The 25,543-nt window shown below is 40.8% G+C and overlaps 3 protein-coding genes across 4 annotated transcripts; 1 reads left to right on the forward strand and 2 right to left on the reverse strand.

Annotated features, from left to right (window-relative positions):
• Positions 1 to 2,355: 2,355 nt before the first annotated feature.
• On the forward strand, positions 2,356 to 15,876 carry LOC115062039 (vang-like protein 1). 2 transcript variants are annotated; one of them, XM_029530651.1, is made up of 9 exons: positions 2,356 to 2,591; positions 3,346 to 3,451; positions 7,102 to 7,122; positions 8,507 to 8,935; positions 9,397 to 9,572; positions 10,639 to 10,765; positions 12,774 to 12,898; positions 13,892 to 14,126; positions 15,066 to 15,876. In XM_029530651.1, the coding sequence occupies exons 1-9, from the start codon at positions 2,521 to 2,523 to the stop codon at positions 15,324 to 15,326; spliced, it is 1,551 nt and encodes a 516-aa protein (XP_029386511.1). In that variant the 5' UTR covers positions 2,356 to 2,520; the 3' UTR covers positions 15,327 to 15,876. The 2 variants fall into 2 exon arrangements, with proteins under 2 accessions (XP_029386511.1, XP_029386510.1); XM_029530650.1 differs by lacking the exon at positions 7,102 to 7,122 and having other exon boundaries at positions 3,346 to 3,517; positions 10,639 to 10,772; positions 12,748 to 12,898.
• Positions 15,877 to 17,899: 2,023 nt separating this feature from the next.
• casq2 (calsequestrin 2) lies at positions 17,900 to 23,849 on the reverse strand. The gene is made up of 11 exons (XM_029530277.1): positions 23,311 to 23,849; positions 21,791 to 21,875; positions 21,602 to 21,702; positions 21,406 to 21,517; positions 20,874 to 20,947; positions 20,667 to 20,797; positions 20,505 to 20,550; positions 20,370 to 20,424; positions 19,123 to 19,223; positions 18,925 to 18,999; positions 17,900 to 18,833 (listed from the first exon to the last, which is right to left on the reverse strand). The coding sequence occupies exons 1-11, from the start codon at positions 23,545 to 23,547 to the stop codon at positions 18,570 to 18,572; spliced, it is 1,281 nt and encodes a 426-aa protein (XP_029386137.1). The 5' UTR covers positions 23,548 to 23,849; the 3' UTR covers positions 17,900 to 18,569.
• Positions 23,850 to 24,848: 999 nt separating this feature from the next.
• LOC115062170 (potassium voltage-gated channel subfamily E member 2-like) lies at positions 24,849 to 25,178 on the reverse strand. Its single transcript, XM_029530794.1, has one exon. The coding sequence runs from the start codon at positions 25,176 to 25,178 to the stop codon at positions 24,849 to 24,851; it is 330 nt and encodes a 109-aa protein (XP_029386654.1).
• Positions 25,179 to 25,543: the final 365 nt, after the last annotated feature.

Genomic DNA, 25,543 nt, shown 5'->3' on the forward strand with positions numbered 1-25,543 from the left:
TCCATCCACTAAACAAACACATTAATCACTGTTTGTTTTACATTAGTGTCACTTCTTGGTGCAGCCTACCGGAACGATTCACAGCGAGGAAACCATGCTTCGCTCAGGATGTCATTTTCTACTCAGGCTCGCTCGCAGAGGACAACTGATTTCTTCTACTTTTTTTTTTTTTTTTTTTTTTTTGGGACACAGCAAAAACAGGAGAGAGGGGCACATCTCTGATGCACGTTGTTATGTCCGCATGCTTTATTCTTAGTCATCCATTGGTTGGTAACTGATAGTTTTTCTTACCCCGTGGCTACGATTTTCCACATGGCCTGGTTCACTATGCCTCTTCATGCTCGTCTCGTGGATGAGTGGCCTTCTCAGGGGGATCATCTTGGCCCACATTCCACTGCCACGCGCTCAGAGATCAGCACTCATGGGGTTAACAGCTTTTATTCAATTCATAGGCTCATTCAGTTAACCATGCTGGTGCTGGGTGTGATGAGAAGACAGTGCCAACCCCCCCCCCCCCCCCCCCCCCCCCCCACACACACACACACACACACACATTCACTCCCAGTGTGCCTTTCTGTCCCTCACACACACCCACATCAGTAGGATCACATGAATTTGCACTCAGCGGGGGTGATTGATTATTTGCTGCTAGACGGGGCTGCCTGCATCCAGCGTTGCCAAGGCAACAGTGGACGCTGTGGATGTAGGTTAGAGATGATTAGAGATATGACTGACATTTTTTTCAAAACTCTGGTTAGTGTTTAAAATTTGATGCTGCAACATCAGCTTTGATGCTGTGAGTAGAATTGTTTTGTTACTACGTTCAAGTTCATTATTCATCGATGTCCTGAGCATGTGCAGCGCCATCTTCTTCATGTCGTCTGCTTTTAATAGCACAAGCAAATGTGCATCAGTGGAGAATGATGTCATGGGTTGGGTTTTTTTAACTCTTAGATGCTACAGGTCTGTGAGATAACACAGAGTGTAGCTTTTCTGATATGAGTTGGACTGCAGGTTGTGGCGTTGTGACTACAGCAATTAAATGCATTGTATGAAAATCCTTAATGGAAAAATCTGTGGGTTTTCACAGCCAACTGCATTTCCCACTGTCAATGGAGGGACAGCAGAGTACTCATAATATCTTAATGGAAATCAGCGAAATGGCAGTGTTTTCTTCCAATCTCGATGCTGCTGCGTGGCTCCACATCCTAATATGCTGAATACAACAATTTAGTGTTTGTATGCCCCATTGACAGCAGAGATAACGAACAGCCTGTAAACAATGAGCAGAGCATAATTCCAGTTAGTGAATGCAGGCAGGGCTGGGATTGGATGACTGGCAGGTGGACAGAGTGTAGATTAAGGTCTAAGTGAATGGTCATGCATGGTGAAGCACTAAGACTTCCTCATGCTGCACTCAGCATACATTCAGGCCCAGGAAGTGAGTCTGGTGTTTGCCCAGTCTGATGGAGAGGAAGTTTGTGTGAGAATTAATGAGCCCCATTTTATTGAATTTTTATGCCATAAATGGCTGAATAATAGGATGAATGATTATTATTTTTATTTCAATATATTTTATTTTAGATTTTTGTTAATTTGTAAATAAAAAAAAAACTGATTCATTATTTACACTGTCAATTAAAAATGCATACGTTTGAGTTGAGTCCACAGGTTCTAGATATTTAGAATATTTAGATCATTAAACTGAAAAATTTAACATTTCAACAGTTAACAGTACAAAGGATTTTATATGCAGAAAGAAGCACTGCAGTGCTTGAGTCTGTAGATTTCTCTAGCAAGAAATGTATTTGTCTTACTCATTTACCCTGTGGCTATATTTAACCATGGACTCTCCTGAGATGCATTGTTCTTTTTAAAAAAGTATCTGGCCAAAATGACAAAAAGAATCAATGTTACATAAAAACACAAAATAATAAAATTGAGAGGTGTCCCACTTTGCTACGAAGCAAGTTTCCAAATAGAGTTTGTCTTACATTGAATAAATATGTAGATTTAAAAAGTTCAGAAATGACTCTGGTGATATTGAAGATTCGTCTCTCACATCAACCTAATGGTTGTCTAAGACAGAAACAAGTCACAGGCAACTGTGAAAAAACTGTTCATTTTATGTATCTGCCTTCCGTTAGTTCAAGGCAGGTCTCAGATGTAAAACAAATGGATACTTCTGTTCTCCTTGGAAGTGCTTTTAATGGTAAGAATCAGCAGAGTCCCGTACAGAACTGCGTCACTTGGTAGCACGACTGATAAATTCTATGCTATTCTAACGCAGACGTATCAAATTTGAAAGCAAACTTCCTTCTCATATATACCTGTCTCTCTCTCCCTCAGGTCAATGTGGCTGTTTAGGCAGCTCTCTGGGTTAGCAGTCAGCCATTGTGGATTCCTGACGCTCATTTCAATATCAACCCGTTCCTCCTCCTGAGCATTGCTGCCACCTTACCCCCTCTGCTACGTGACAAGTCTCTCCTCTTCAATCTCCGCCTCCGACCTGCGTTTGGAATGGACACGGAGTCGACCCACTCGGGCTACTCCTATCACTCCAGCCGCTCTGGCAGATCAAACCGACATGGGTATGTTTCCTGTCTGTCCGACTCCCCTTCTATGCGTCTGCTCCTTCCCCTGACTATCCCTCCCTTTCGTTGTTTTTGCTGAAGCATCTCTCTCCCCAGCCTCTTGCTAGGGTTTTCTATTGATCAATTTTTATTTTATTTATTTATTTTTTTTACTGTAATGCCTTCAGTCTACATTGATACTTTAGTTTTGGGCGGGCCACATAGTCCAAATAAAAGAGATGAGCAGCTAAAAGAGAGACAGAGAGGGAGAAAACTAGAGATTGAGACAGACAGAGCTCATGGATTAGGGTCGTCACAGATGAGTGGCTCTAACCTATTTCACTGATTTATGCAGTCTATTCTGCAGATGAGAGAACCATTTGATTCCTGCCTTGTCCATTCCTCACTCCCACGATTGGCTATGGGAATATTTTTTTGGAAAATAACAATCACAGGCATGAAGTGATGTAACAGTTATTTTCATTAGCAACCATTGTATTATTTTTTGATGCTGTTGATAAATGATTTGGTCTATCAAATAAAAAGAAACATGAATTCCTAAGCCTTTAGGTGATGTCTTTAAAGTATTACCAGAAATGATTAATAATGCCAGTTTGGTCTCCCACTTCAACTTTTAGTGTTACTGTATATTTTTTCTCCCAATAGACTTAAACACTTCATCAAGAAAATAATCCATATAAATCATATGTGACCAAGCTTAAGTTTATGTTTATAAGTCTATATTTCTCTCATTCCTCTGCTTGTTATCCAGGGATCGAAACCGCGAGCGGCACAAGGCCAGCAGCAGTAAAGACAGCAGTCGCTCTGAGCGGTCTGTCGTCATCAACCCCCCTGACACGCCGTCCCAAGACTCCCCTGTTCACAACGGAGAGCCACTGCCCGGGGAACCCACACCCGCAGGAGATCATGGAGATGAAGCCCAGGTATTGATACTGACGATTCAGTCAGTGACCAATGACTGAAAGCAGAGAAGGCATATTTCCAAACACTCTGCAGTAATCACAATCCTGTAGAGGAACTCGGAAGTCTCAGTAATCCAGCTATGAACTCCACACCATGACCTTATAAATTCATCCTTACACAGCTGGCTGCCCAGTGCCTCAGCGCCTGACACATAATAACAATGGTGCCAAGGGATCAAATAGGTCATAGGATTAGCAACCCTCTTGTGTGCCCGGGTAGATTTGTATGGACAACACTGTGCTACAGTGATGAGTATGTGTGTTTGTGGGTGTACCCATGATGCCTGATAGCTTTAAGGCAGAGCAAAGAGATACCAGTCATCCCACAAAGCTGATTTTGCTGAGCCTTCGTTTTTAAATAGACACAGGGAAATAAAATGCTGAGATAATGCAGCTCAACGACTGAGTTGATCATTAACTAAGTCATCTCTACGGGGACTAAAGATGCTATTCAGTATAATGGGCATTGTTTAAAGATGTACCTTTTTTTTTTTTTTTTTTTTTTTTGGCTTCCCAGGCACGAGGTAAATTAAAGGATCAATACTATTTTTCGCTCTATTATGCAAAGCTGGCTAAACCATATGGATACCAACCAGATACTGCAAGCTGCACCTTTTGTTACAGTCCTACAGGCTTACCAAGCCACTTTGGTGAATAAACGATTCTTATTGCATATATCATTACTTAAAAAGGAGTAATAACTAAATATCTGACACTGAGCAGAGAGAGCAGGAGGAGAAAGAGAAGTCATCAGTAATGAGGCTTCCTAAAAACTGCTGTGACCAATTCTATGATCGCAGTGAAAGTTAAATTAAGTTAAGTGAGGTGCAGAAAGACAGAGGAGGAAAAGAAACAGCGCAGATATTCTTCTTAAGAGGAGGAATCTGTGCCCGAGGCTGCCTTCACAGGCTCTCTGACCTACTTGAAATCTATAGTAAGAGAAAAGCATTTCATCTTTGTGTAAATGGTTTTGTGTTTTAGTGAAAGAGGAAAAAGTTTGGATATGTGAAGTGGCTGAATCTGAACCGTGCATAAAAGGGTGGACTTCTTCTTGCCGATATTATTATTATTAAATGTGATTAGAATTGAAATGTGTTTGCAGCCAGACCTCCGAACACTCAAAGGTCTGACCTATTTGCTCAGCATCCCCTTATGTCTAGGCAGCCACATTCCACGCTGTCATGTGATTATCAGCTTTTAGCTTACATCCATTGTTGGCAGTGTAAGGTAATCTGCCATTGTACCGTATTAACCCTCCAGACAAATATGTCCAAATGGCACCTCAGCACAACAGTAACCATCACCGCCACAGCCAAACTCCACTTCCACCAAAGCTTTTTTTTTTTTTTTTTTTTGCAGTAGATCTGTTTAGAAACATACCAACAGACTGAGATTAGCCTTAGTTTCCATCCAAACGCCGCTTTGAGGAAAGCTGATATGAATAATCCCCCATGTTTACACTCATGCCTATGCCATAAGGATACGCTCTTGGACCACAGCTCCTGTGCATGCATGTGTGAGTGTGAGTCATAGAGAGAGTGCCAAATCTGTTAGTGAGACTGTCCACGCTGATTTGTGGGACTCAGACGCTGCGCCTTGGTGCCAGGAGGCAGCAGCTTCAATTTCCTCGCAACGTTATATGTGGCAACATCTACCATTGCTAAGACCATATGCTTCACATATGAAGCATACGGTGAGAAGCACATATCCAATATTTTTGTGTTTCACACTTTACTTCTTTGCCCTTTTCTTTAGATGCACAGTCTCACGGCTATGACAGAAACCAACCATCTTGTAATTTCAAGTAAAAAGACAACCACCACTATCTACGGAAAATGGAGTAAATTGAATTAAACTTGTCTTGCACGTTCAATGACTCATTTTAGCAAAAATACACACCAGCACACACTATGACACTAAACCCCAAACCAACAACAGCTCAAAAGAAAAAAACAAAAAAACAGCACGTTGGTGCAGTCTAACCTCCACCCAGGCTGGTAGGACTTAGCTGTTGTGTTTACTGGCTAGCAGACCATTTGCTGTGTGTATGTGTGAGTCTCTCTGAGCAGTGCTAATCAGGATGTTGTTACATTGTTGTGCTTTGTGATGGTGGAACAGGGCTAACCATAATCCTTGTTCACCCTCTGCCAGATGAAAGGACTGCCAAGCAAGCAAGCAGGCAGCAGCCATGCTGCTCACTTCCTCCTTCCCTCCCTCGCTCTCGCTCTCGTAACCATTGTCTGTTTCATTCTTTCTCTGTTACACTTTATCCATTCTTCAGTGCATGCAGAGATCAGGTTCAATTAGTGCAGCATTAATCTTGGGGATTAATCCGCAGAGATTTAATGGCTGCTTTTAACAGTATTAGCACAGTCTTTTTCCACTAAATGAGACACTAGCATCAAACCTTGTCTCTGTCTCTGGCTGCATTAACAGATCGGCAGAGAGACTGCAGGGGAAAGAGAACAATTCAGAATGCACATCCAAATGGGGAATACTGTGGTTTATGTGATAGGCTGCATACTCTTCAGCGAACTGTCCAAAAATTTGTTGTCAGAATTTATTCATGACAAAAACACAATAGCTGATTTGGAAGTTGCCCTACACAAGTGAAAAGGAAAAAGTGTACACATTGGTGTTTTAAGGTTGCTACAACATGAAAATGACAAAATTCACGTTCATTTGCCTCCTCTTTCAGTGCGCAAGCAATATAACTGTGCCTTATAGTAAACATCTGGTGAGGAGTGCCACAGACAGAGCTAGATAATCCTGTGATGTCCCTTTCTGTTTTCCATAAAGGAATAAAATAATTTAGCACTTTGGGAAGCACCATCATACACTTTCTTGCTTACCAGTAGATGAATAGGCTAGATTGTCTCATGCTGTATGTCTAATCAGTTTGAAGCAACAGTCGGCAGCTGTTTAACTCAGGATAGTGTAGCTACCAGACAGCCCAGACTGAGTCACTGCACTGAGCCAAGAAAAACTCCCCCACAGTACCCATAAAAACACAAAATGTCATTTTCCTTTACGCTCTGATTTTTGAATAAATGAAACTAATGAGATCTAATGTGTTAAATAGGGAAAGTGGCTGGAGGTGCCAAGCTGTGCTCCATGCTTGCAAAGCAAAGCTAAAGGGTCGCTGGCTGCAGCTTTATACATAATATTCAGCCATAAGCGTCTAAGCTGTTCACTTAGTGCTGCCACCCAAATTTAGTTTCATTCGGCTGCCTTATTATCTGTTTATACTGATGGAAAACAGAACAATAATAGAGAAGTACCAACCTCACATGTCACATCGAAAGCTTTGTCTCACTAGTTTCTTTATATTCAACCGATAGAAAAAAAAAAACAAATGGTATATTTTCAGATTTATTCCCATATTGATTTAGAAAAAAAAAATCTATTTAGTGTGGAGAGAAAAGTAAGCATATTCCAATTTATTCAACCCTACGTTTTCTAAAGATATGCATTGGCACATGGTTTTTCACAGATGCTTTTCTGTTTAGGACCCTTTTACAAATAGTTGGCTCAGAAAGAAACAGAGCAAAAGAGGAGAAATGCGAGTGGAATGAGAATGAGACTGGACATTAAATGGAGCTGACGTTAAACTTAACATAACTGACCTCTGGCTTCATGCATTACTTCGGCAGACATATACCCCGTTTGCGATTTCACCCCTTTACCACTGCAGCCCCCCTCTCTCACTTTCCTCTCATTCATCTTGAGGCTTCTGTTGGCAACTGCTCCTCGTGGCTCAGTTAATTGGCTGTGAACAGTAACGGGGGGAAGAATTTATAATTATGTCATATTTTTCCCCTGATTGGAAATATGCTAATTCAACATTGAGTTCACATTCCACAAATAGCAGCAGGGTGAATTTTTATCTGTAAACATTTTTATCCTGAAATGGCCCAGATTACAGTAGGACACTGGCAGGAGAAAAACTGCCTGTTTGGTGTTTCCCTCCTGGTTCATTTCAGGCAGCTCAGGTGAATGTGTGTGTGTGTGTGCGTGTGTGTGTGAGAGAGAAGCTTATTCTTTTGAGCTTGTCATTTTCTGTCCCTCATCCCTTGTCACTGCATCTGCCACTCCTGTCATTGGTAGTATTTGGCAATATACACAATACAGTGGCACACTGGGGGACAATGAATGGCTAATTACATGAATTAATGGCAGGCACACAAAAAAATAAATGCCTCTTTAGAACAGTCTTGTCAATTTATTTTCCCTGGGTCTTTCTGTTGGAAAGATTCACGTTTAAAATTGCCCTGCTGGTGAGGGGAAAAGATGTGACTCTAATTTACAATGATGGTTCTGGAAAGCTTCAGCTTTTGTTGTTGTGGTTCATTGTGTGTGTGTGGCTGTGGATATGTCGGCGTGTGCAGCTTCCTGCCAAAGTGAGCATTACTGCACATCCCATCCTGACATCTTATATTACTTCAATGGGACCTTGAAGGCTTGTCATAATGAGGCAAAACTCCAAGATAATCAAATGTCTCTCAAGAGCATGAAGAATGTGCCGTGTGCGTTTGTGCTTGCTCTTGCAAACAATGGGAAAAAAATTGAGGCATTGTTGTCTGGTTTATGTTGACCGGCTATTTTGCTAGTTTCTCATTAATCTTCCTTTTTTCTACAATTGACATGAACAGAATTTTCTTTTAGGCAGCTTACAGTATTATACAAATCCTTTTAATACTGTATTCGGAAATATGTTTGTTTTGGGTTTTTTGTTTTTTTTTTTTTAAATCAACAACTGATCCAAATAGAATGTGACCATGAGAAACAAATTTACAGAAAGTTTTCATCTAAATCTGCTGTAATCTCTTTGTTTGTCGCTTGCTTTGTTGGGGTTTTAAATTTGGGTGAACTGACCCTTTTAAAGGTCCAACAAAGAAAGCCATTAAAAACAAATCTTTCCTTTAACTGTATTTGTATACATCTCTGCAGGATGATAACTGGGGTGAAACAACCACCGCAGTAACAGGCACCTCAGAGCTCAGCATTTCCCAGGAGGAAGTGGTTGGACTGGGGAAGGGGATACAGGACCGGACCCAGGGGTTTCGCCGCTATCTTCCTCTGGCTGTAGGATCGTGTGTGGGGCTCCTGGTTTTGGCCACGCCCCTGGTCTTCCTGCTTCTTCCAGCTGTAATGTGGCCTGACAGACTGGAAGCCTGTGGTGCAGCCTGCGAGGGCCTTTTCCTCTCCATCTCCTTCAAGCTCCTCATCCTTCTGGTTGTTGTTTGGGCCTTGTTTCTCAGACCAGCTCGTGCCGGTCTGCCCAGAGTGTGTGTGTACCGTGCCTTCCTCACCACACTCACACTCCTTCTCACCATGTCCTACTGGCTCTTCTATGGGGTCCGGATCCTTGATGCACAGGTGGGTTATGTGAACTCTAATTTTTTTTTTTTTTTTACAATATATTTGTTATTGTCATTCCAGTTTCATTGTTTAATTTGGATTGAAGGGTGCAATCAGTTCAAATAAAACATGTTTAGGCTAATGCTTCTAGGAGCTGTGTTAAGCAATACATCGCGCAATAATGCGCAACCAATCAGCATCAATTACTGTCTAGGATGCTTGTATGATATATTTTTACGCTATCTCTTCTTAATGGTCTAGCAAATTATTGGGCTTTCTGCCAATTTGTTTTCATTAATCCAGTTTAATTGCCTCCTCTGTTGCATGTTATATTGTATTTTGATGCTGATTATGTAAAAGGTTTCACAGCAGCAGAGAAGTTTATCTCAGTCTTTGACACATTTCTAATTGAATTGAGGTTCAATAAACTACAACCAAAGTGAATGCTACTGTTAAAACACATGATGTGGTCTAAGCAGGATGAGGACTACCACGGTATCGTCCAGTTTGCTGTGTCCCTTGTGGATTCCCAGCTGTTTGTTCACTACCTGGCTGTGGTGCTGCTGGAGCTTCGCCAGCTGCAGCCCTGCTACAGCGTGTGTGTTATCCGCTCCACAGATGGAGAAACACGCCACTACAATATAGGACAGCTCAGGTATGCATGCACGCTCATTATGTTCACATGATGCGTATTCAATGTATGTAATTCATAAGAAAACTGATGAGGATGTTAAGCAAATCATAAGGTGACTTCTCATTTTAGAGCACAAGATACACAGTGGCACTTGGTCAGAGTCTTTACATTCTGCCACGTTGAAGTATGTGTGTAATTGGAGTCCAATGTCCACAGGGAAGACTGGCACAGGCAGTAATTGAGTTACTCATCAGCCTCCTTGTCTAGTTTGCTCAAGGCGAGTTATTATAAGAATCTGGGGGGAGGGATGCGAAATGCTGGACACAGGCACTCATCCTATGGCTGCCTTACTATGTTCAAGCGTTCGACAAGTCTGTGAGAACCAAAATAATGGGGTTATAATTGACCGTCTTCTTTTTCTCGGTGTGATTTAGAATGAATTCACAAGGCACACAAATTCTAACAGCTTCCGATAACTTGGCACACTGACTTTGAAAAAAAAAACCTTCCTGTGGCTACAGAGGGAACTGTGTGAAATCTGATATGGTGGGACTGAAGACTACACACAAAAAAAAAAGACAAGACAAAACAAAACTGTGGATATGGAAGTAGAAAGAAGAGAGCTTACGACACCTCTGTGGTCTGCTTCTCATCTGTGCCTGGGGCCACATTCGCAGCTTCGAACATAATTCCAATGAACCTCTAACCAAACTGGCAGCAGCTGCGTTGTGGAAAATATAGGAGCCAGGCTTTGATAAGAAAGAGGAATGTTTGGAATGTGGAAGGTAATATAAGTGATTCTACAGCACCACTTTCAGCTTTTTTTTTTTTTCTTTTGCAAGCATTTTGCATCCAATAGAAGTGCAATGCAATATTTTTGCTGAAGAAACATTTTAGTCTTGTGAGGATTTTCATCAAGTTTGTTAGGCAAGAAAAACTAAACAGTTATTGTCTTTGAAAGGTCACTATGCATTACACCCTGTCCTTTTTTTTTTTTTTTTTTTTTTTTTTAAATCAGTCATCATATAAATCTTATTCCTATAGTCTCTGGATTTTTATATTTTAATCGCTGTCTCATCTCACACAGCATTCAGAGGGCTGCTCTGTCCATTTTGGAGTATTACTACAGAGATTTTCCGCTCCATAATCCAGCACTGCTCTCTGCCTCAAAGCACCGGGCTGCCAAACACCTGGCCGGGTTAAAGGTCTACAATGTGGACGGTTAGTCGTTTCTTGTGTCCCAATAATATCTCAATCTGCTTCATTGGTTCTCAGGGGCCACTTTCACAAAGATGTCTGACAAGGGTCTGCAATGTTTGAGCTGTTCTACGCTTGGTCCAAATTAGTCTTAGTGCAAGTTAAGCCTTTCACAAAAAGAGACTGACTGATGTTAAGCCTAAATACTTCAAATTAAAAGTTATGTTTCCATAGTTAACAGTCACGGGCACCTGCTAAACCGATATTGAGACCTTCCACATTACTTATTGATATTTTACAGTTCTGCTGTGCAAAGAGTCTTTTTTTTCCCCCTCACTGGGTTTTGTAATGTTAAACTCTACGCTGACTTTTCTCAGGAAGTTTAATTCTTGCTGTTTAATTGAATGAAATTTCTCACTGGACTGAAGGAAGCTGAGTCACGACGAGAGTCTATCTTTGTGAATCTGGCCCCTGGTCTTCCGCTCCCTCTCCTTTCTTGTTGTGATGTTTTTATCTCTCTTTGCCTCCTTCCTATCAAAAAGCAGCTTTTAAAAACAAACTGAGAACATACTTTATGGACAGTAAGTACAGATAAAAGCCTTCAGCATCACTCTGCATTGCACTTAATCACAGGAAGCTGCTAATTTCATGGTTCACTTGAGTCCATCTTTACAGCACTCTAAAGCCTCCGTCCCTGACATTGTATGTACTGTATATTACTTCAGCAGAAAGCACTCCACCGTACACACATACACCAACCGTGGGGCACAATGCTCTTGATGTATTGCCTACACCCTCATGCAGACATGCTGTAATGCCACATATTGCACCTTGCCCTGTAGTGAATAGGGTCCTTCACTCAGCACCCATCAAACCTGACCTATAGAGCACAGGGAATGTGATATACTATGACAGAAATGCAGTATGGGAAATGGTGTCCTCATAGGCCCTCCACCCCACCCCCTTCACTATCAAAGTGCAGCGGAGAGGCCTCTAGAGGGCTGTGGAATTTCAAGCCTTAAATAATTCATCAAAGTAACGCTCGTTTCGCACATACTCCCACATCTCTCCTTCCTCTCGTTCATCCCCGTCTCGAGCTCTGCACACTATAGCTTTCTATTTTTTCCTTCCTTCCTATTTTTCACTTTTCACTCACTTCCACTCTCTTTCTCATTCATAGTCATAGTCGCTTTCCGCATGGTATGAATTTGTTAAAAAGGGCCACTGTTTGCTCATAATTTTGGTGGAAAACATTTACAATGCTCCTGTTGCAAATTATCCAACATTATTTTCACAGCAAAGATGAAGATTTTCATTCATGTTTGATTACTACAACACAATTCTTCTAATCTACCTGCACACACAAACATGCAGATTAGATTATTAATGATTTATGTTCTTACCTGACCTGCAGCGTTTACACTACAACCTCCCCCAAACTGCGCTGATCCTCATGAATATGGACCTGATCTTACATTGCAACCCCAGGAATGATAATATACTGCTCTATGAGCTCCATTAGGTTTATGGGTTTGTCACACAAATCAGATCAGAACTCTGGTCTTTGAAGTGCAAAACGATAAATATCTAAGCCACCCCATCCCCCAGCACCCCCAGTAAAAAAGGCACCAGTGCCTGTGGATGATTCCAGTGGAAATGATCTCTTTTCTCAGTGCTATAATTAACATTCTCCATGAGTGAGACACATGAGCCAACAGAATGCCCCAGATAGGTTATGAAAGAGTAGCACCCAGGCCCTAAATCTTTCACAAAAGCCTTGGCGCACTGAATGGGCAAAATACTGACCAAGTTGGTGGTTTTACAATTGCTTTGCACCTCCAATGATGCCTTAGATCTTAGCTCCCCTCCAATGTGACCTTTTCTGTCCACAATTCAGATGAAGAAACAGACCATTAATCAGAGCCCGGTGGGGTCAGGCACCATTCCTTCTGCCAAATGGTATAACCAATTTTGTCTCTGTCCCCTCCATTCGATGCAGCCCCAGGGAACGCAGCGGGGGCTCAGCCTGGTAACGGAAATCAGTCACGGGCGATGGTTACAGCTGCCGCCAAACGCAAAGACAGTGCCCACAATGAGCTGTACTATGAGGAAGCTGACTACGAGAGAAGAGTCCGCAAACGTAGAGCCAGGTATGTCACATGACAGAAATTACAGGATGTCAGAAAAGTACTCAGCACACATTGTAAACATGATATAAATTGCCCATCTCAATCTCTCTCTGAATAAACTCAAGAACCACTTCAACAAACAAATGAGCATGACAGTTTTTCTGGCATTTCTGCAATTCTTCCATCATGAGTGTGAAAAATTGTGAATTATTTGTCACCTAATTAATATTAAAGCGACAGCAGCATGATAATGAATACAGAGAGAGAAACAATGCAAAAGTTTGTCTTAAGAGCATTGTAATTCTATATAATTATTGTGACTCTCAGTGTGTGGGGCCCCACTGGTGGGGCACAACAAGGCATTTTTATTAATGCCTTCCTCTGTTGACAGCAAAGATCCACGTTCACAACAAATCACTCACACACGATCAAAATAATCATTAGTAGCCTACATGTCGCCAAAATGAAAAGAGCATTACATTGGAGATCGGGTGGAAAATGTAAGCCGGAACCAAAGAGCCAGAACAATGTTTAAGGTCGGCATGTTAATTACGGCGGAACAATAAACAAACTTTCCCACAGAGGGGCGGCAGGTGGGTTTGCGATATAATGAAACTAATTCGATTCATTTGTGACAAAGTCCACAAAAGCTGGCGATAGAAATATCATCGTGCTTCTTCACTGTTACGTCAATAAATTTTAAAATGTTAAACTTGGGAGTATTTTATTAGCATTAGCATTTTGTTCCTCCCCTGTCCAAAGTGGGGAATGACCGAAGAGGTTTGAGAATCACTGCTATAAACTAACTATATTTTCTTTCTTATGTCAGAACGTGACGTGATCTGAAATTATTTGACTTTTATTGCTTTTCGTCTGTCGCCTACTGCGGGGATATTTGTGGGCTCCTCCTTTAACAGATCTCAGCACTGATACATGTAGCATGTGTTGCTTATAGAGCAGCTTGGATTAAACTCAGCAGGCTCACCAGCTGACAGTCAGCTCCTCCTTTGGCAGGCTGGTGGTGGCTGTGGAAGAGGCCTTCACTCATGTCCGGCGGATGAAGAAGGAGGACGAGCGTGCTGCCCCTTCTGACATTATGGATGTGCGTGAGGCGGCCCTCGCCATATTTCCCTCCATGGCCCGGGCCCTGCAGAAGTACCTCCGCACCACCAGGAGGCAGCACTGCCACAGCATGGAGAGCATCCAGAAGCACCTGGCCTTCTGCCTCATCAACAACATGAGCCCTAAGGTCAGTTGGGTTGTAAAGTTTTAATGATGTCTTCAACTGAGGTTGTCGTCAGGTTTGTTAATATTTGAACTCACAAAAGTCAGTGTTTATCTGACCTTTTTCGTTCATCTACTCATCGTGCAGATGCAAAGTGACTTACAAGTCAGTCACATCATCAATGCTTCAATACAGATGGAAAATTCAGTGTAAATGATAATTAGTATAACTACACAATAAATAAAGTGCGCGGTAAATTCTTTTTCTGCATGTTTTTGTGTTAGATGTTTAAGGGGAAGTGATCTCAGAGTAATGTGTACTCTGGAGATCTTTTATAGAAAGAGAGAGAGGGACGTGGTACAGGGGAGTCTGGATTGCATTTGGCCAGATTAGATTCCTCGGAGGAACGCAGGCCTGTGATAAGACTGAATGATTGACTTTGGAAGCAAGCATTAGGAACCATGAGCACCCATAGAACTGAATGAGGGGTGACGTGACCTTTAAGACTCATTGAAGACCAGATGGGCTGCTGCGTTCTGGATCATCTGTATCACTGTGACTTCCATGGCATAATCCCAGTATATTAACACCTTGGGTTTCAGTCTAATTAGCCTGGTTATCATTCAAATTAGTGGTGAAAGCTGTGGGCTCCCAGTGTGGCGACTGGAAAAACAGTAATACTGCAGGATAGGAAAGTGATTTGAGATTAAAATTTTTGATGAACCTAACAGAAGAGGACTGGGAGCGGTTACAATATTTTGCACAAAAAAAGGCCATGTCTCGTCCACAGGTAACATCAACATCTGGCAAATTGTGTTTCTTACTCACATTAGTTAATTTTGTGTGTATATCCTTTTTTTGCGATTAGGAATTGAGGATTTAAAACAAACTTCTGAACCCCATGCAGTTTGATCGTTCCTATGTTGTTTTCTTTTGCATTATTGGCTGTTCGTCTGTGTCTAGGCCTTCTTGGAGGCCTACCTGGCCCCCGGTCCCACCATCCAGTATGGTCCTGAGCGCTGGATGGCTGATCAGTGGACTTTGGTCAGTGAGGCGTCTGTCACAAGTGGCATAAAGGAGGGGACAGAATTCCTGCTCAAGTGTCTTGACTTCAGCTTAGCTGTTACCATCAAGAGCATCCCTTACATTCGACTGACTGAGGAGTACATCGACCCCAAGTCTCATAAGTTTATACTGCTGCTTCAATCAGAAACCTCAGTTTAACAGACCCAGTGGAAGAGTACTGCTGATCTGGACTTGGAGGGCTGTTATAATTATCTGACAGATTTTTAAAACAAAAAAAAAAAAGAAAACTTTTTGTACTTTTTTTGTACTTAAGTTTATGTTATTTTATCACAGCATATCTTTGTGTCGTTGTTGTTCTGGGAGTCACAAAAGACAATAAAAGACAGACAATAGGAGGGAATATGCTTGGATCTCTGTACTGACATTTGCAGAACGCAGTTCAGGTATTCCTCTATGCACTTAAAATGACATTCACAGATGTTCTTCTTCCTTTATCTGCATGTGCCAGTGTGTACCTGCATGGGAGAGATCATGATTTAGGAGAGTGTGTGTGTGTGTGTGTGTGTGTGTGTGTGTGTCAAGTATAATACACACCCAGGGTCTGTCCTAGGCCATCTCCTACTTTCTCATTGCTGTAGTGGCCAGGGCATTAGATAGAAAGTGAACCCATTTGACCAAACTGCTCTTTTTTCAGTCTTAGCACTGGTTATTTAACTGTCCTGTATTTCAGATGTATGTACAGTATTTATATGTTAATATAACCCTCCATACTTTTATATTTAAAATTGTGCTTGGTCTGATTTTTTTTTTACTTTGTGCTGTATTTGTAGACATAACTGGACTGTAAATAGCTGGGGATGTGCATAAATGTCAGACAGGTCACTGGAGCATCTGGAAGAAAATGCTGAGCACAGAATAGTTAAATACGGACAAAACAAACAGAATAGTAATTATATTTGCATTTGTACATTTAGGTGCGTGCACTACACAGAAATCTTTTTGCAGGCCAGCAAAGGGATAGTGATTGTTTCGATGTTTGTGGTTTGTGTGACTGAAATGTAACTGTAGTCTGTGTGTGCTGTTTAATTTCAGAGCACATGCCCCTGATTTGGGTCTAAATTCAATATTAAGAGAAGGGGTCTCTTCATATCATAAATCCTCAGTTCAATGCTATAACTGAGCAATGAGGTTCTAAGCTGCAAAAGACAATATGAATTAAGCCCAGCTGTCAGGAGCTGTTTGAAAAGATTTGACTTTTTTTCTGACATTAGATCTAAAATTAATGGCTTGTTAAAATCATGCTGGGAACTGTTTAAACACGTGTTAGAAAATGAATAATTTACTGTAAATGAGCTCAACCCAATGTCAGTATTCAGTCTGTGGGAAAAGCGTCACAGTGCTGCCATCTATTGAGCAGCACTGGAACAGGAGCTGCCCTGTGTCTGTCGAACTGTTCATTTCTATGAATATTTCATCTGTATTTTTAGATCGTCTCTGTGCAGGAGGCATGTCATGTTGTAAATTCATATTTACACAAGTGTTGCTGTGGTCACTGATGGTGTCGTTTAGTTTAGGACTCTTTAGGACTGGTGATGGTTGTAAATACTTATTGACTACACATGTGCCTCAGTTCTGCATATTTAGGATCTGCTCAGTGTACATGTGAATTTTTTCAACTGGATGTTTGTGTGTGTGAGCGAGAGGGAGGAGCAAAAAGAAAGATAGGGAATATGAGTGAGAAAAGATTTGTGCTGCAGCTGATAAATTGTGATTCTTAACTTGTCCGCCTTCTTTTATACAACAGAATATGTAAAGTCACAGCAGCTGTCAAAATCACATTTGTAAAAAAAAACAAACACAAATAAATATTTGTATCGACCTTTTAAAGCACTTTGATTATTGTTGCATTTTTATGTTCTGCAATCGATAGGCATGCTAAGATATGGTCCGTTTTCTGGTATTTCAGTGGCATTGGGAAAGTTACACTGAAAAATTGCACTGTAGCTTATATAACATCTTGCTGTACCTCAGATGAGGTTATCTATATGTGTAATTTCACAGGGAAGATAATTTATTATTGCACAATATTAACAATATTTTGTCTTTTAAAACTTTTTTGGCAACTATGATGATCAAATCAAATTTATTTATATAGCACCATATTATAATTCTGTCTAAAGCTGAAGTAATAACTAATAATTAGGCCTAATGTAGGTTTCTATTGAGGCTCATTCTGTTGCTTTTCTGGTTGTGATATATTTTCAAAGCACTTAACACAGAGGTACTTGCAGGTCTTTGTAACTGCACGTGTAATACCACCCAGAAATGTATCGATACAACCACCTTTCGAATGCAGATTGTGTTTCCTTTGTGTGCAGAGAGAGACGAGGAGTGAACAATGAGAAAGAGAAGAAAATAAGAAAAGTGCAACTACAGTAATGTAGAGAGGAAGAGAAACGGGTAATTAGCATTCCAATGGGTTTTTATGCTTTAAACCAGTAGTGTGATGGCAATACTATTTCCTCGTGCAGCTGCTGCCATGAATTCAGGTGAGAAATAAACCTGATGAACAAAGACAAAGTAGCAGGAGTTAAGAGGAGGAGATTAGAGGTTTGCTATTGAAAGTGGATAGTGTCAGCATGCGGTTTTAACGTTTCTACAGTGTAACAGCTCTGGGTAGAAAATTTATCTTGACACAAAACATTACAGCTCAAGTCTTATTACCTGAAAGGAGGATCAGGAATTGGGAACACATTTACCACCCAGTTTGGTTTATTGACATTGAGGGCAATGGGACACAACTCACTTAATTGAACAGGTAATCACTATTCAAAAGTGCCACTCAGTGGTGGAAGAAGTACTCAAATATTTTACTTCAGCAAATACACCAATATAACAATGTTATGGTATTCCAAAAAGTCAACATTTTATGAATAAGACTATGAAAATAAACTATTTGTTCTGACATCCAACATTTGTGATACATTTCGTGAGAAGGGAAATATGTTGTACTCTAATTTGACACATCACAAATGTATATGATATAACAAGTCAGTAAAATTTAAATTTGAAAATAGTTAGTTAGTCAGTTATATTCTCTTTAATGTTGTGGCATAGAGGTATGAAACGCTATTATGAATTTAATTGAATATTTTTATAAATTAAGTGTTTAATATTGTTTTTTGCAATATATTTTAGTAAAAGAAAAAATTACAGGGCTTTACTATGGCCCGAAGCATAAACAAATGTTACAAAATGTCTGGTCTATCCATTTACATATATTTCTTTTATTTTTAATCACAAAACCTAAGTTTTATTTACACTGTCAGCCAAATATGCAGTACAAATAATTTCTTTGTGAAAAGTTCATTTTCAGTTGTTTGAAGTTCATGTTCCGTGTCACTAAAGACTGAGAGATGATGATTTATGATTCTTATAAAATTACTCATCATCGTCTTCATCATCACTATCATCTTCATCATCGTCGTCATCGTCATCATCATCATCATCGTCGTCGTCGTCGTCATCGTCGTCGTCATCATCATCGTCGTCATCGTCGTCGTCATCATCATCATCATCATCATCATCATCATCATCATCCTCTGTGTTGACTTTGCCAGACAGCACATCTTCTATCCAGTCCTCCAGCTCTTGAGCACTTGGCAGATCCTCCTCGTCTTCCATCTCCATCCACACGCTGTCCGCCTGCACACAGATGTAACGTGGTAACACAGTGTCCAGACGAACTCACAACATACACATCATGTAAACAGGCTGCCAGGTTTCACAGACTTACATCAGTAACATTGATGACTCCAATCTGTGGTCTGTACAGATCCACCTTAAAGGTCTTCTCCCAGTAGGGGATCAACTGAAGGCAAAAACAAAAATCAAACACAGATATTATCTCTCCACAGGGTTTGATTTGATGTTTTACTGTCTTCTTGTCTGTCTGAATCTGTCCCTGTCTAAGTCACAAGGTGTCACATCTCACCAAAGGAAAGTCATCAGGATCAATCCAGATGATACTGAGTTCAGGTAGGTGGGTGTTGTCCCTGGCCACCTCCTTCAGGATCTCCAAGAACTCATAGCCATCTAGAAGGAACATAAAAGCACTCAATTTAAAACTGCCATATTCATGTGATCTCATTTGTTAAAAATATTTCTTGGCCAGAAGCAGAGACTTCTTAAGTTTAGCATCACATCTACTGTGCAGGCATGAGAGTAGTACTGATTTATTTATATTATTATTATTATTATTATTATTATTATTATTATTATTATTATTATTTATCTCATTCTCACATACAAAGTGAATAAGCATTCAAGAGAGTTTTTAGACTGAGCAACTGGAATAATCTGTTTGAGGATCTGAGAGCGGTGAGAAGTATTGATGCCCCCTTCTAGACACGTTTTAAACGATTTAAAAAATGTATGTATAAATATTTAGCTGCGACATAAAAACTGGTGCATGAAGCAGATTCACTTTTATTTATTTATTTTTTTAATCCAGGACCAGCCACAGTTGTTGGTTGCACAGGGCTGACAGGTGAAACAGAAGAGTGGATCAGTAAGTCTGGTGGCATTGCTCCATGTTTGAGCCTCCATCAGACTGAGACTCAGAGTTTTCAGGGAGTTTATCGGGACCACAGTCAGGGAACAGTCAGTGAGGCCAATTCACTGTCTTGTTTGCTAGCTTGTAACTGGTAAAGGCTAGCACAGTGTTAGCGGCGGTGCTAATGCGAACTTTCTGTTCTGACGCGGTTTTAGTGACCAGAGAAGGAGTATCGTGTCGGAGCCTCAGTCAGTCTTTATAATCTGTTTTCATAATGTCTTCATTAGTTATTTCAGCGTTGACGAGTTTTGTTTTTTTTTTTTTTTTTTTCCTAACAGCATTAATTAATTTTGACCCTCCGCCGCACCCTTAGCTTGCCGTTTAGCCCCCAGCAGCTTCCTGCTTCCGGAAGCTGCCTGTCGTCTTGGAGGTGAATGATGACTCTTCTAATGGTAAGTTTTACTTTTTATTTTAATGGGAATATTTTTTTGTTGTTTAGTTGGGATTTATCGACTGCTACTCAGTGCTTAATCAGATTAAAACTTTTGACCGTTCAACTGCACTAGTCTTAAAAGCACTCCTTTATATGAGAAACATAGACAAAGTTGCATATGTTGAATTATGATCAAGACAGTCAATAAAACTAGAACAAATATGTTCCTATAGTATAATGTATAAACTCTTACCAGGATCCTCTTCCTCTGCAAAAGCCACAATGTGGATGCCTTCGATATCATCCTCCTGGGAAAACACATTGACAACATAAATGCTGGTTTGCTGTCAGACATCAGGTAAATGCTAGCTCTAAATTCATCACTCACCCAGGTTTCAAACATATCTTCAGCACGCAGCTTTCTTAAAGTTGGTCTGATGGCACAAAAATCACAGTATCAGTGTCGTGTTTTCACAATAGAAATCAGTGCTTTGAAAAAGTGACGAAGAAGTAGGTTTGTGTATTTAGTTCAATGTTGCTCTTTGGATACCGCCTGTGCTCAGTTATGAATTCCACCAGCTCCTCTTCTGAGTGAGGTTTGCCTGGGATGGTCACCGGCTCCACCATGAAAGGTTCATAGAAATCCACCTCATTGAGTTTGAGAGTCAGCTCCTTCGCCACCTGAAGCAGCATTGAAAGCGTACTCAGCAGTAATCAGGTGTCTGTTGAAATGTTTGTGAGTTTGTCTGTTACTTACAGATTTCTCAAATGTGGCAAAAAACTTAATGTAGGGCTGAAACTGCTCTGCAGCTTCTTTAAACGCTTCATAGTCTGAGAACAAAAAGAACAGGGAAGGAAGAGGAGTTATGGAGACTACATAGGTTATCTAATGAGAAACAGGGTTTTGTTGTATTCCTGTTTTCTTGATCACACATCTGTTTGTGCTTTTTTTGGCTGTTCTATACAGAATATTTGTACATGAGGGAGTGGAAATAGCTGAACTTTGACCTCCACTTAATTCTCCCACAGCTGGTCATATGGGATAAAGCTGCGGCTTGTCACCAAAAAGCAAACTCCATTAGACACAGCTCTCCCATCGCATGTGAGAAGGGAGCAGGCAGTGGTAAAAATGGATCTATAAATCCATGGAGAGGGGGTTAAAATGTCCTCACATCATAACAAACGGCATTAGCCGCTGAGAGTCAAGCACAGGCTAGTCTAATGTCAAACAGCATGAAACGTATACATTTTACAATATGTAATTCCTGATGACAACCTCACACACTCACGCTCAGAGTCTTCACTCTTGAAGTAACCAATGAGGCGGATTTCTTCCTCCATTCTGTCAAAGGCTCTTAGCTCCAGAGCATTTCCAATTAACTCAACTGGTTCCTCTAATAGCTAAAGAAAGAAAGAAAAAGAGGAGCGAGAAGATCTTGAGGTCAGGCAGCAGCTGGAAATTTTTTCTTAAATGATTCTACTCACATCCAGCAGGAACTCCACTAGGGTGTTAGCAGAGAGCAAGCCGTCAAACTCAATCACCCTGTTGGCCTTAAAAACATATACACTGCCTTCCTCTTCCAAACCTGGGGAAAAAGAAGAAATACATTATATTAAATGCATTTAAAGACTGTTCCTAAAGACTTTTAATGTTTTGCAGCATTTAACACTCACCCAGTTTCTTTGCAACCTTTGCATCTTTTTGGGAGTCAACCATACCAAACCCAATGTCCTTCTCCTCCATAACTTGAGCTGCAAGCTACAGCCGAAAGAAAAAGATCTAATTGAACTAAATGGTAAGAACAGGACTAAACGCAAAAGATGCAAAGATAATGGACTAAAGGAAAATTATTCCATTTCGTTTAAGAAGTTCTTGGAATTTTGTCAGATATACAGCCAATTCAGTTAAAAGGTGACGAGGAAACTGCCGTGTTAGGGAAGGTCTTAGGGGAAAAGAAATTATTACCAAAGTTGGCAATCTGACAGAGGTGTCCATGCTACCCGAGGGCCAAAAAGGCTTATATAACCATCCAGACTGCTTGGTCTAAATATAACCAAACAGTGTTTATTATGACAGTTGTTGAAATACAGTAGGTAAGCTGATTAAAATGGGGGCTCCACTGCCACAAATGATTCTGACACAAGTTTGTTTATGCTGTGACTTGAGTCATGAGGAGAAGCTTTGGGCCAAGACAGGTACATGTACCCTGTGGGGATTTTAACCAATACTAACTCTCTGGTTAAGTGGACTCACGTGTTGTTTTTGCATTTATGGGCACAATCATGCATGCATGTGAGTGGCACCATTCATTTCCTGCCACCAGTTCCATGGTATATCTCACTAACAAATATAGTTAGTAGTAGTATTTAAGAAGAATACTGTTCATGAGCAGACACAGATACATATATAATCAGTCTGATTTACAGTTATATAAAGTTCACAGGACACATTTAAGTTTTTCCCGTCAATTAATGATACAAAGTAGACAGATTGCAGACAGGATGCAATGTTGTAAATAAACACCTAGCTGTGTAACTATCTACTCAGTAGCAGTGGATTATCTGCAAAAGAATAATCTATCCGCTTTTCCATTTGTGCCTAACTCTGTAATAACATGGCCCACCTGTGCTGTGTAAAATAAGTAAAGCTAATATCAGGACTGCAGGACGGGGCTCAGATTACTCCAACAGATCAAAGAGCAACTCACCCTCAGTCATGTGTAACTTGAGACAGGGCACGCTTTTTCCTGCTGTGATTCATACAAAGAGATTCATTTATTGTTTAAATTATGATTGTGGTCCTCTGTTTAGTTTAGCTTGAATGCAAAATAAACCTAAGGTCTCTTATTTTATGTTGGTCTTATCCACAAAAAGCCTATGTAGAGGGTAAGACAGATATGTCCTTCAAATATAACCCAGAAACATCACTAATCGACAATCACATGAGTCTCATGGACAATTGGCGTCATACATTTCTACCAGACTAAAGCACACATCGAATAAGGCTGAACTTACCCTTAGGGGCAGCCTTGTAACTCACTGGACTACTGTGCATTCATTGAGTGCATATATGCTTATACGCTGACCTTGAGGAAACCTCAAGGTCTCTTGCGTCCGTGGTCTCTTTACTCTCTCGGTTCTTTATCCTGACTTTCAATATTTCTCTACCTTGTTTACTCTTCTTAATACTTTACCTCCAGAACCAGCTCAGTCATGTGGTGTTGTTTTTGTAGCTCCTTGCTGTCTGGTATAGGCTCATGGTAGAACAGACAAAGCATGCTGTACTTCTTCAAGGCTTTCTTGTAATTCTTGTCATTGATGTCTAGGACGCGGTCTTTCCCATCGTACTGCGGGAACTCCAGACCCTTATCTGCTGGCACCAGATGCACGAGGCTCAGGCAAGGGAGTAAAAAAAAACAGAGAGAGAGCATGGTCCAAAACTACCACACACCCCCAAAAAGTAGAAAGAAGGATTGGTTTCACAGTGTAAATTTAGACGCAGAAGCAGAAAAGTCAGTGTGAAAGCTGTATGAAAGAGATGGAAATGATAGGATTGGTTGCAGAAAGTTTAAGATAAACAAATGGTCCTTGGGGGGCAATTGTCAAGCTGTCCACAGAAATCCTGTCTCTAGAGCATCTTCATGGCCCAACAGCTCCTACTCCCAGGGTGATCACTCTTAAAACGCCTTGTCTCTGCCGACACAAAGGCGAAAGAGCAGTCCTGTTAGTTCAGCGAGGTACTGTGGGGTGGATACCATACATAGCAGTGCTCCTTTCCCCTCTGCCCATGCAGGGCAGGCCCATTTTTAGGAGACCAGTTGTTTGAATGCTAAAAATAAAATAGCAAGTGGAGAAGAGAGATAGTAGAGGACAACAGTGGTGTGCTTTAATTGTGAATGATTTCTCTCTGTGTTGTCTCTATGATGGGCTCAGTGATGCGAAGAGAGAGTTGAGCCTCAAAGATATGGGGATGCAGTTATTTTGAGATGAGGGCACAAAAGCCCAGTGGATGTGTTGTTTGGCACAGGAGGAGAAAATGGTGGACAGTCTGTGAACAGGTGTGCAGAGGGCAACCTAAATAGTCTTCCAATGGTTTCCCTGCAGATGTGGTCGGACCTTAACCTGTGAAATATGCCATCTGACCACATATAAAAAATATTTGATTTGATGTGGTTGTAATTTCCTTTTGATTATGAAAAATCTATGTCAGAATTTAGTCTGCCATCTCAGCAGCCCATTTTTCTCTTTGCAAACCAAAATTCTCATTTAAAGATCTTCCATCTTCCTATTTCCATGTATATATCTCATAACAGCATGCCTTTCTCAGTGCTGACAAAACAGCAGCAGCTGCACCTCTATTTTGACCTTCCTTTTTAATCTGAGTTTACTCCCTTGTCTTAACTGCAATGGATTTCTAGCTGCTTTTAATAGATCTTCTGCTGCCCTCTGCAGGTGTTGCCATGTAAGAGCTCAACCCTGAAACTGAATTCAGCAGCCATTATTAATACAGATAATGTGAATTTTAGTATTCACAAAGGTGCTTTTTTTCAACTGTGAGATGTCAGAATTTCACATAACATCGCCAAATAAACAGCAATTATCAACAATAATGGAATCAAGACTTGCTATTTATTCTTTTGACACAATAGCAAGGACACACTGTATGTCACCCTGCTGCTTCATGAACTGATTATATGCTGATTCGCTGTGACTTAATTGTCTGCATGCATCATCACACTCCAAAGTTAGCTATGACCCCACCCTGCTGTAAGGGAGCAGTCCAGTCCTCCTTAATATATTGGTGGTAAGGGTCATTGGAGTGCTCCCTCCTCTTGGACTTGACTGTGCTCACCAGGATGGCTACAATGATGAAGGAGAATAAGCCAATCATTACGGCCAGATACCAGATGACATCCTTGAAGTTCTCTTCAGCCAGTGTCTTGTCTAAAGCTTGGGCCGCAGCTGTCACGTTGCGTCTCCAGTTGTCAAGATAGTGACCCAAAGCGCTGGTCAGGGATTCCTCCAGGTGAACTGTCAGATTGGACCAATCAGGGACACTCATCTAGTTGGACGAAAACAGAGGATGATTTTCTGAAAGGTTTAGAATCTACTTGTCTGTAGACAAAATGAATTAAATGCATCCACTGTCTAAGAATTTAGATTTTTCCAAATTCTCACAGCTTTACAGTGATAACAGGGCAAAATAGTATTATACAAATGCATTTTTTTTTATTCCTTCTTATTTTTTTCTATAAAGGCTTTTTTCTGGCCTTATCAGACAGGACATGTTGAGTGACAGGAAATGGGGGAAAGACAGGCAGCAGATGACACCAGCTGGAACTGAACCAGGATTACCAACCTTGTAGCGTCCTGTTGATGGGGGTGAACGCTTTACCCACGACACCAACAGCGCTTTTATAGGAATTA

The sequence above is a fragment of the Echeneis naucrates genome, chromosome 21 (genome assembly GCF_900963305.1).
Source record: "Echeneis naucrates chromosome 21, fEcheNa1.1, whole genome shotgun sequence".
Taxonomy (NCBI): Eukaryota; Metazoa; Chordata; class Actinopteri; order Carangiformes; family Echeneidae; genus Echeneis; species Echeneis naucrates.